At 44.3% G+C, this 12,320-nt stretch overlaps 1 protein-coding gene across 2 annotated transcripts in view; it reads left to right on the forward strand.

The window, feature by feature from the left end:
* The first annotated feature begins 226 nt into the window (after positions 1-226).
* The window catches only part of GRM7 (glutamate metabotropic receptor 7), a 1,070,009-nt gene continuing 1,057,915 nt past the window's right edge, over positions 227-12,320 (forward strand). For both annotated transcript variants that reach the window (XM_049862738.1, XM_049862739.1), the window contains exon 1: positions 227-978. In XM_049862738.1, coding sequence (XP_049718695.1) covers positions 460-978 — 519 coding nt within the window. In that variant the 5' untranslated portion in view covers positions 227-459. The remainder of the gene's footprint in view (positions 979-12,320) is intronic.

The raw sequence follows: 12,320 nt of genomic DNA on the forward strand, positions 1-12,320 counted from the left end.
TCCCACCCCCCTTACCTCAGTACGCAGCCCCTCCCTGCGTGATGATGCAAACCAGAGGGGGAGGGCGGCGCTGGGAAGGGTGGGGAGAGAAGAAGAGCCAGCAAGGGAGGGAGGAGGGAGTGGGAGGAGAAGGAAAGAGAGCCGAACGACCATTTAAAGCGATAGCAATCCCTGCCCTCTCCCCAGTGCTGGGCTGTTGCAGAGCGCGAACGGCCAGCCGGGGTGCGCGAGCGCGGCGCGCCGGCCGGCGAACCTGGGAGCGCACGGCGTCCCAGGCTGGCAGGCGCCGCGGGACCTCCCCACCCTCTCCGGCCGCCCCTCCCCGGGCGCCCCTGCTCTTTGTGCCTGCCGGAGCCCCTGGGCTTCCCCGGAGCAGCTCACCCCGAGGGGCCCGGACCTCGGCAAGCCCGCCACCGTTCCCTCCAGCGCTGCCGCCGCCACCGCAGCAGCCCCAGCGGCATGGTCCAGCGGGGAAAGCTGCTCCGCGTCCTGACTTTGATGAAGTTCCCCTGCTGCGTGTTGGAGGTGCTCCTGTGCGCGCTGGCGGCGGCGGCGCGCGGTCAGGAGATGTACGCCCCGCACTCGATTCGGATCGAGGGGGACGTCACCCTTGGGGGGCTGTTCCCCGTGCACGCCAAGGGTCCCAGCGGAGTGCCCTGCGGCGACATCAAGAGGGAGAACGGGATCCACAGGCTGGAAGCGATGCTCTACGCCTTGGACCAGATCAACAGCGATCCCAACCTGCTGCCCAACGTGACGCTAGGCGCGCGGATCCTGGACACTTGTTCCAGGGACACTTATGCGCTCGAGCAGTCGCTCACTTTCGTCCAAGCGCTCATCCAAAAGGACACCTCCGACGTGCGCTGCACCAACGGCGAGCCCCCCGTCTTCGTCAAGCCTGAGAAAGTAGTTGGAGTGATTGGGGCTTCGGGGAGTTCCGTCTCCATCATGGTAGCCAACATCCTGAGGCTTTTCCAGGTAGGGGGGCGCTCCTTCCCGGGCGGAGCGTGCTGTAATTCCCTGCGCTCTTAACCCTAAAAGCTGGCTTGGACTCCCGGGTTGAGGGGTCAGGTCAGCCTTCGCACATTTTCACCCCGGAGAGCCTGCCGAATCTCTCCCACCCCGCCCGACGAGGTACCTTCCTTGCTTGGTTCATATCCCTTCCATCTCTCCCCTTTCCGCGCTCCACTCCGTCCAACTTGGCATCCTGGATTTACGGCCCCATTTACAGGAAGCAATCTGCGAAAAACAAGGCGATGATTTAAATGGGTTTGCATTAGAGTGAAATATTGTCCAAAACAGGCTTGTAAAGGTGCCGGGCTCCTGTGAAAGTCGGTTAGCCGCATGGAATATGAAAGATGAGAGGAGGACTCGAAACCGGGCATTTCCCAACTCCCCAGCCTCCCACTCTAAAGCGGCCAGGCAAGCCCGGCTCTTTGGGAAAATTTCGAGACAAGGTTTAGCAGACACTTCTTAAATCGAAGACTAGGTCTTAACCTAGGTTTGGATGTTCGTGGGCGTTTTCCTCGCGTTGAGCTTCCCGACCTGTATAGCCTGTCTCCTCCAGGGTTTGGAGCGGGAGGCGCGGGTATCCTCCCCAAGTGGGGAGAAATCACCCGCAGACTTGACCCCCAGTTGCTTTGCTCCGGGCAATTCTGCACCTTCTAAAATTGCATTTGGCACTCCGGCCACTGGCAGGAGCTGGGCGCTCAGCTTTACACTCCCTCCACTTCAGACCTCAGCCCAGGGATGAGCTCATACGAACTGCAAAACCAAATCGCTTTCGCTGCCTCTTCCCTCCGCCCCACCTCGCCCACTACCTCCCAAACGCAGACCCCAATTCACTCCTTAGCTCCGGGGATGTTTCCCTGAGGGAGGCAGGACGGCGCTTTGAGGGAGGCGATAGGCTGCGCTGAGCAGGGCCCTGAGGTCCTCCAGCTCCGGGTGGGAGGGCGATGGCGAAAAACCGAGGAAGGCGGATCCGGGGCAGCTGAGCGGTGGGGCTCTACCGCAGTGCTCCCTTGGCGCCTGCTCCCGCAGCCTGTGCCCAGTGGCTCTGTGCTGCATTGGGCTTAAACGGATGGCTTTAGGGAGAGGAAATTGAGTTTCAGGGTCTGCCAGTATGACTATGAATTCCCTTCTCTGTGTTTCCCGTATTTCTGAGTATCTGTCTTTCTGTCTGCTTCCCTGCTCTGCTGCTCTGTTTTTTTCTTTTTTCCCCCTCCTTTTGAGTCTCAGTCTCCCTTCTTTCTCTGTACCCCCACCCCCAAGTTCTTGGTTCATCTCTGTTCTTGACATGAACCTTTTCTAATGGGGCTGGCTCTCTCCCTGCCCAGTGATACCCAGACCCTGTTAATCCCCTCCTAGATGTGGGGGCTGACTTTGGCATCTTTATGCCTCCTTCCCCCGTATGTACAGAACTGGCTCCCTCCCAAGTGCTTTCCCTAAGGGTGTTGAGTTTGGGGAGGGGAGATTCCTTCTTCAATACAGGCTGTCACCACCTCAGCTCCCAGGAGTGTGAAGTTTGTGCTTGTGCCAGAAGGAGGAGTGCCTGTCCAAGGCTGGAACCCAGCATGGCCCCTCTGTTGCTCTGAGCATCCCTAACCCCTCCTGAGTGTGCTCTGTGGAGTTCCTTAGATATTTGCAAACCCTAAAGTGCTTTGAGGGTGGCAGCCTTCTCTTTGAGTTGTTTGTTTTGCGGAAGAGCCTGGGCCTCTGTAGGCAAAACCCAGGAGGACTTCCTTCAGCTCTGAACTTAAAGCTAGGCAACTTGAGGGAGCAGTGCAGGAGAGGACAGGGTCAGAGGCATTACCTGAGACCCACTGAGAGAGAGAGTCACAGCATTTTCCTGGAGCCCTTGGGGGACTGAGGGAATGTTTCGCATCAAGCATTTTAGGATTATTTTGCTGCCTGTTTCTCTTTTTCCCTCAGAGGATGGGCAGTGCCGCAGCTGGGCCTGTTTGTCGGAAAAGAGTGAACGGTTTAAGTCAAAGACGGGATTGCTGACTAGGCTGAAGGACTGTGTTGACTGAGAAGGATTCCAGGGGGAGCTGATTCCTTCTCTGGTGTGTGAACCTGAGGCACTTATGAGGGAAAAATCTACTGCCTCACACTTGTTTTCACCGTTCTCAGGGTTGGGAAAGAAAGGAACAGAATGCCAGTGTTAGCAGTGTGGGTTGGGACCGAAACCATTCAGAGACAACACTGTCATTTTCTTCTAATTTGCAAATTGCAGCTATTCATGTTGGATGAACAGCTGAGGGAGAAAAGAGCCCCAGTTTTCACCTGCATTTGTTGAGAAGAGGCTGGGAGTAGGAGGAATACAGCAACTTGTAGCTCATGCTGCAAGCTGTATAGAACTGCCTGCCATTGGTATGGATACCTGGTTAACCATTGCCCATGCTGGAAAGTACCTATATCCCCAAAATCCCTTCCAGTGAGTGGCCTTTTGTGCATGCGATCTTAGAAACCCCGGGCATGCATCTCCAGTCCCCAGTGTTCCAGCTTCTGCAGGCCTGCAAAAGGAGTTGAGAGTATAGTGACACACAGATCCATTGTTGAAAGGCACAGTCAGTTAGGGGTTGAGGGAAAGGACCACAAACAGGTGAATGTGCTGCGGGATCCCAGGGGTCAGCTCAATTAAGATTGCCCTATATAAAAGAAACTCTTGAATTGACTGAATTCCTATCTCTCCAGTGATTTTAGTTTTCTTTTTCCCCCCTGTCCCTGTGGGATTTTTGTGAGGATTATGCCAAACCGACCACTTGATATCTCAAGTGAGACAAGCCTCTAGGCTAGGGGGAGGAATATTTAGGAATTTGTATGGGGGGAGGTGGGCAAGAGAGGGTTGATAAGATAGTAACTGACATAACAAATGCTTCTGCCCCTGCAAAGCCTGGAGTGAAGTTCTTTCTTGATAATTAAGACCTGGGCAAGAATGACTACTCAGATGCAAATAGTGCTTATAACTTCGGATTCTTATTTGCCTACTGATACACAGGGTCGCTATGAGTCGGAATCGGCTCGAGGGCACTGGGTTATACCAGACCAAAGCTATGAGCTGAGCAGGTCTTCTCTCACCCTTTATTATAACCACACTGAATTGGTTAGTAAATGACATGTCTGAAATTAGGAATCATATCTAGTGAGTCTTTCAAATGCAGGAATTCAAGGCTAATGAAATCAGTGTGTGGTCCAGGCTCTGCCAACTAGAATTAAGTCACTGCTACTGCTCTGCAATACATTTGCAGCCTCAAAGAAGCATCAGGGGAGGAGTTTCGGGAGATTTGTTTCTGAGCCTGTACAAAATAATACTCTGCTAATGCTAAGAAAGATTAAACATAAATTCATATGGACTATGAGTAACATATTTAAAAAATAAATAACCACAGTGTGGGGAATGGCTTAAAGTGGTGAGGTTATATAATATGGTAGCCAAAGGATAGGCCACCTTGGCCACTGTCTTATGGGCTATAAGTAAGATACATAAGAGTGGAAAGCAATGGGGGGATTTTTATTCAAGGCTTCTCTGTTAGTGAATTGAGAGCAAATGCCCTGAGAGTGTAAGTTATGCTGGATACTTCCTGACCCTGAATGAATAGTATTTCATGTGTAGTGACAGGGTCTAAACTGTACAGTTGGAATTGAATAACATCTGTTTCAGGTTTTTCCCCCAAAAGCAACCAGATGGAAAAAAGTGGTCAACTTGACCCTACTTGGAGCTCATTGTGAATCTAAGCATGTGGACCTTGTACATAGATGAAATACATTTGTAATTTGTCAGTGTCCTCTTTGGGTTCACCGAAGCTTGAATATAATCTCAGACTTTTGGGGCAACATTTTGTACATAGGTACCTAGTTCATTCGATCGTTGTGAATTCATGTAATTGGATAAAACTAGGCACCTGGGGTGGTGCAGTATTACTATAGTGGGGTAAATTTAAAAAAAAAAATCACACCCTAACATACTATTTTTTTTTTTTTAATTTCATAAATATAAGTGCCAGTGCCATTTGGAATAGTCTGTATAACAATCTCTGCCCCCACATTTACTGTTGCATGAAATTTACCTAACAGATGGTGAGTGGGCAATTTTTAAAGGGGCATTTTTTAAAAGAGCAGAGAGGGAAGGAACCAAGACATGCACATACTGTATTTGAAGATACATCCACATGTATTTTATGTATACATTCCCATAGCATTAGCAAGCCTTTGGGCATCATTCTCTTCAAGGATAATTGAAATAATGAATGCATTTACTCCTACTTTGTAAAAATTTAGAGTTTAGCAAATCGCAATTCTACCTGCAGAATCACATGCAGGTTGTCCCTTGGGTTTAAAAGATGATAGCATAAAATGTGGGTAGCAAGGTTCTGTAAAATGTGTCCTAGTCTCTCTCCTGCCATTAACTAGCTGTGTCACCATACATAAGTCACTCAACCTTTCTAAATCTCATCGGATTTTTCTTTTCTTTTTCTTAAAAAAAGGTGATTTCTACAAGTATCTAATCTCTTTGTAACAGTTTAACCTGGAGAAAACTGCTCTTGCTAAAACCCTCCAACATATATTTCCAGCTGCTACTTTGAACTTAGGAGCCCTGGTGGCACAGTGGTTAAGAGCTATGGCTGCTAACCAAAGGTCGGCAGTGTAAATCCACCAGCTGCTCCTTGGAAACCCTATGGAGCAGTTCTGTTCTGTCCTATAGAGTCACTATGAGTTGCAATCGACGCAACGGCAGTGGGTTAATTTGAACTTAAAGTGAGTTTGGGGAAACTTTTTCAAAATTGTATTTTGAAAAAGAAAACTTTGGCTGTCTGGGATAATTTTCAGACTATTCCTTTATTTCACTGATTTGCTATTCAACTCATATTTATCAAGGCACTTAGTGAGGAAAATGGCCTCCTGGGCCTGCTTACTTCATGGTCATAGGGTACAGGTAGGCGATAAGAACTGTGTGGTTAACTGTAGCAGCCATACCTTTCGTCTATCTTGTGTCCTATCCCTTTCATCTTGCAAAAACACTAGGCTTTTTTGGGGAAAATTTCCAAGTAAGAATGTTAATCTTGATGTCCTGCTTCAGGATGAGTCACCTGAATCAGGTGAAGCAAAGCAGGAGATTGGTTCAGGTGGTGGCATCTGACCCTGGCCAGGATGATCAGCATCCTCCCCAAGACTTTTCTGTCAGAGCAAAATAGGGAAATTTTCACTTCTCCTTGGAATTTCCAAGCTGGAGAGATATGATTCTGGGACTACCAGTGAGCATCCAACACAGGAAGAGCCTTTCTGTGGAATAAAGGCATGAAGAGGTAACTAGGGCTGGGTGATGGAAAGAGTCCCAGAGCCCTGGGGGTATTCTAGAATGTCCAGATCCAGCTCTACCTGAATCTAGATACATCCCTGATTACACTTATTTTCTTAAAAATTGTCCATTGACTCTCTTGAATTTGTGTAATTGACACCATCATAGCTGAAGCAGCCGATCCCCTATCTTAAGTAAAAAATAATAATAATTTGAATTTTCTTTACTTTCTAAGCCATGTTTTCTTTACCTTCTAGCCCAGATTTGGGATGTTCAAAGCTCTACATCTATAGCAACGTTTCCTGTAATCACTTAAAGCATTTGTGTTCTTGATTCTGTTGAGAGAGAGGGGAGACACTTGTGATGTAAACTGCAGCCTGTGGGCCTCCTGTTTGGAAGCTTTGCAACCACACTCAGTTCCTTTCATTAAAGCAGATCTCTTGTTGATGTTCCCAGGGCACAGAAGCTCTTTCATGGTATAATGGAGTACAAACTACATTAAACTCCTGGGTCACTCTACAGTGAGCAACAGGCCTAACTCTGTTCCTCCCTCCTTTTACTTTAAATGGGGAATTAAGAAGTTTTCCCAACAACTGAAATTGAACATATGATCACTATTTTAGAGGTCATTGATGCAGCAAATAGACGAATTTGCAAATTGGCTTGACACATTAAAAACAAAACAAAAACCTGAAGAATAAAACTTTTTTTTTTTTTTTTAACCAGGTAAATATTTATCTGAGAAGAGTATTATACCAGCCATACCTAGTATTAGGATATTTCCATGTTTTGACAGTTGCCCTCCTTTCACTTGTATTTATTACTAAATGTTTCTTGCATCAAGTTATTAGGTTGTAAGGCCAAAAGTAAATCATACTAAATCACAGTGATATATAGGATACATATCTCATTTTATGAGGATAGGAGTTTTAATTTCTTTTCAATAATGTAGTGATCGTCATAATAATTGTTTATTAAGTCCTTACCCTGAGCTACTATACCATTTACTATAAATATTTCACCCCATTGACTTCTCACAAAAGCCCTATAAGGCACATATTATCATACTCATTGGCCAGCTGAGGAAAGTAGTTGTCATAGCTCAAAGTCACGTAATCGTTAAGTGGCAATGTCTGGATTCCAACCTAGATTTGTGCGACAATACCCAGGTTGCTAATACTATACAGACTGCTCAATACATACAGAAATGTTTAAAATAATTGTAGCACTGCCTGCCCAGAAATTCTATTGCTTTAGAAGATCTCAAAGTTGCTGATTGATGAACCACATCTATTTATAGAAATATATATATATATATATTTTAAGTTCTGAAACAAGATTAGTTTTGTAAGCCCAAGGAAACTTGAGCATACAAATGCCTGTCTCCAAATGAAAGATGCCTGTTCTCCATTATTCAACAAGTAGTCCTGTATGAAGACAATAAATATACAGCAGGCTTTTCATTCAAATAAATGAGAAAAGATGTTTCTCTTGTCCTGATTCAGTGCCCATCATTATGGATTATGATAGCTCTTCCTAAACTTTATTTCATTCACTCCACTCTTTCTGCAAACCTCAAGTGGGGAAATTCATCATTCAGATATATGTGCAATGCGAGAGGGCTATATTAATACAATTGCTGGAAGTCAAGTTGATAGAGCACAGGAAGTACATCCTAATAAATGCAACATTAATGTTTGTGTGGGCCCTGGAGTGAGGGTAGGAGAATTCTCAGTTTAATGGATTATTTTGCCTCTTGCTATGAAAGTGCTGCAGCTTAATAGTTTTATAATTGGTCATTTACAGAATTCTCCATCTCTGGCTGCTGTGTGTTTTCTCCATTCTGCGGCTGCTGATTCTTTCTCTTGTTCTTGATGGAAGGAAGCAATGAAGCCGCTTAGAAGGGCTCAGACTGCCCTTCTGCATTTCTGTTTAGATGAAAATATTCCCACTTCTTAAAATACTATTTAAACATTTTTTTCTATAATTTTTATTGTGCTTTAAGTGAAAGTTTACAAATCAAGTCAGTCTCTCACACCATAACCCATATACACCTTGCTACATGCTCCCAATTACTCTCCCTCTAATGAAACAGCCTGCTCTCTCCCTACACTCTCTCTTCGTGTCCATTTCACCAGCTTCTAACCCCCCCCACCCTCTCACCTCCCCTCCAGGCAGGAGATGCCAACATAGTCTCAAGTGTCCACCTGATCCAAGAAGCTCACTCCTCACCAGCATCCCTCTCCAACCCACTGTCCAGTCCAGTCCATGTCTGAAGAGTTGGCTTCGGGAATGGTTCCTGTCCTGGGCCAACAGAAGGTCTGAGGGCCATGACCACCGCAGTCCTTCTAGTCTCAGTCAGACCATTAAGTCTGGTCTTTTTATGAGAATTTGGGGTCTGCATCCCACTGCTCTCCTGCTCCCTCAGGGTTTCTCTGTTGTGTTTCCTGTCCGGGCAGTCATTGGTTGTAGCCGGGCACCGTCTAGTTCTTCTGGCCTCAGGATGATGTAGTCTCTGGTTCATGTGACCCTGTCTGTCTCTTGGGCTTGTAATCGCCTTCTATCCTTGGTGTTCTTCATTCTCCTTTGATCCAGGTCTATTTAAACATTTTTATCACATTTCAGATTTGACAATGTTCTGAAGCACAAGCAGACATAACTGGGGGTGTTTTCTAGGAGAAAACACACCCTATCAAAGGAATTCTGAGTTACCATGTAGGAGTTAAGAATCAAATTCTGCAGTTAGGCAGACCCGAGCTTAAATCTACACTCTGGACTTACTACCTTTTGGACTAAACAGGTACATCATGTCTCATCAATTTCCTTGTCTTTGAAATGGGGATAAGGAAAGTGTACCTATCCGATAGAAGAATTATGGGGACTGCATGGAATGTAAGTGGGAATATGTTAACTCTGAGTTTAAGATATGATGGGTGCTCAATAAATTTTACAGCTATTATTTTTATTATTATGTTAGTATTAAAATCCCTATTGCTAAATTGGCTTTAAATCACTATAGTAATCCAAGCTGGGTTCCGTTTTTTGTTTCTTTTGTTTAAATGGAAAATTTATACACGTGTATATAAGTATATTTGGAAGAAAGACCTGGTGACCTACTTCTGTAAAAATTACAGCCAAGAAAATTCTATGCGGCACTTCTACACTGTCACATGGGGTCACTGTGGTTTGGAATTGACTCAATGGCACCTAACAACAATGACAGCATGTAAGTATATAGGAGCCCTGGTGGCACGGTGGTTAAATACTGGGCTGCTACCCAAAAGATCGGCAGTTCAAACCCACCATGGGAAAAAGATGTGACAACCTGCTTCCGTAAAGATTTATAGGGGCGGTTCTACTCTGTCCTATGGGGTCACTTGGAGTTGGAGTTGACTTGAAGGCAATGGGCTTGGGTTGGTTTTGGTTATATATGTATATGTGTGTGGTTACACCTTCAGCTACTAACCCAAAGGTTGCAGTTCAAATCCACCAGCCACCCGATGAGAGAAAGATGTGTCAGTCTGCTTCCATAAAGATTATAGCCTTGCAAACCCCATGGGGTAGTTCTGCTTTGTCTTATAGGGTTGCTATGAGTCGGAATCTACTCAACGGCAGTGAGTTTTAGAGCCCTGGTGGGACAGTAGTCAAGAGTTCAGCTGCTAACCAAAAGGTTGGCAGTTCGAATCCACCAGCCACTCCTTGGAAATTCTATGGGGCAGTTCTACTTTGTCCTGTAGGGTCGCTGTAAGTCGTACTCCACTCAACGTCAGTGGGTTTTCATACGTGTGTGTATATATATATATATGTATGTATGTATGTGTCTATATATGTATACATATGGTGGTTTTTGTTTTTATATATGTATGTATACACACTTATATGTATGTGTATGTACCTACATATACATGTATAAATATATATATATATATATGAAAGAGAGCTAGAGAGAGAAAGTGATGTTATTTAGTGGAATGTGAATTTTCAAGGCGCTGACTAAAGCAAACTATGAATTCCATGGACTTAAGATAGCAGAGAGGCTGAGAACAATGGTGGGCTTTGAATCCACTTAGTTCTGAGATTGAATTCCATTGCAACTCTTCCACCTGTGAAAATTTGGGAAAGCTACTTAACCTTTTTGAACTTTATTTTAGTTTGTTTATAATCTTTTCCCCACAAATATTTATTAAGCAGCTAACTGCACTCTTCTAGATACTTGGGTGTGTCAGTGAATAAAATAGACACAACCTCTCTCTCTCTTTCTTGGCTTACACTTTTGTGTGTGGAAATAGACAATAACAGAAGATAGACTTCATAGGAACATGTTTGAGCAAGGACTTGGTGAGGGGATTGACAGAGTGGACTTAGGGAAAGACCACTCCCAGGAAGCAAGAACAACCAGTGTCAAAACTCAAAGGCAGGAATATGCTGGCATGTTGGGGGGTATCAGTGAAGCCACAGAGGTGAAATAAGAGTAGTGAGGAGAAAACGGGAGGAGGATGAGTTGAGGTCAGAGATATAGGGGGCCAGATTATGTAGGGCCTTGTAGGCTATCCCAAGCATTTTGTCTTTTACTCCTAAGGTAAGGATCTGGTGGTAGGTTTTTAGCAGAGATCTAACATTTTATGTCTCTTGTTTTAAATGGATAGCTCTAACTGTGGTATTGAGTATGGTGGAAAGAATGGAATCAGGGAGATCAGTTAGGAGACATTTATAGACAACTAGGAAAAAGGTAAAAAAAAAAAAAGGTATCAGTGGCTTGGGAGAGAATGTTAGCAGCAGAGGTTCTGAGAAGTGATTCATTTTGAAAGTTAGGATTTCCTGGTGGATGGAATGTGGGATGATAAAGGAAGGGTTGGGGGGGGGGGACAGACAAGGATGAATGAAATATTTGGGGCTTATGCAACTAGAAAGGTAATGTTACTATCATCAGAATTGGAAGGGGTTTGAGATGAAGCAGGAATTCCTGGGTGCTGTAAATTGTTAATGTGCTTGGCTGCTAACTGGAAGCCTCGAGGTTCTGTATACCCATAAGCATTTCAGAAGAGAGGCCTGGTGATGTACTTCCAAAAAATCAGCCACTGAAAAAATCTGTGGAGCACAGTCATACTCTGACTCACCTGAGGTCACTGTGCATCAGAATCATTCAAGGGCAACTGGTGTGGTTTTGGCTTTTGAGGTGGAGCAAGCTTGGAGAATTGAAAGTCAGTTTTGGAAGTATAAGACTGGAGGGGCTTTTTTGACATACAAGCAGAGTTGTTGAACATACAGCCGGATATCAAGTCTGAAGTTGTGAAGAAATATTTGGAAGAGAGGTACAATTTTAAACAAACTAATGAATTGAAAAATACTTGAAAGTGTGATTTTAAAGATTAAATGAGGTAATTAATGGAATTAGTCCTGAGGATTCTAAAGTGACTTAACAATTATTAGGTAAAAATAATTATCTTAAATTTTAAAATCCTATGTTTTTTTGTATAGTAACACTGAACAAAAAATAGTATCATAATATTTTAATCACATTTGTGACACACTTAAGATACCGTAACTATAAACATTTAGAATAAACATTCCAATTGCCTATTTTTCTCTCTGATGTTGTAGTTATAACCATGTATTACAGGGTTTGAGTTAGTTGTAATAAGATGTCTTTTTAATCAGAAGTATTTCTCCTTTATCTAGTTCACTGCAATAATACATAGTATTTTATACTCCTGAAACCCAATTGAGAATTTGTCATCACTGATACACATGATAGAGTTTAGGGAGTTACCCAGGTATTCAAGAAAATACAATGTGCTTATCTTTTAGTATCTGTATGAGTACCTACTTTAAACAATTTCACCAGGCATTCCACTTCTTTCACTCACTTTGCCATTGAAAACATGACTGGGGAAATATTATTTCACTAGCTTTAAGCTCCCTTCAGGTATTTGTAAAACCGTAAACAGCCTTTGTGGCTTAACCCAAATTCTGTGCCTTATCCATTTAGCTACCAGATACTGGTCCAAGCATGTACTTATAC

This window comes from Elephas maximus, chromosome 20 (genome assembly GCF_024166365.1).
Source record: "Elephas maximus indicus isolate mEleMax1 chromosome 20, mEleMax1 primary haplotype, whole genome shotgun sequence".
NCBI lineage: Eukaryota > Metazoa > Chordata > Mammalia > Proboscidea > Elephantidae > Elephas > Elephas maximus.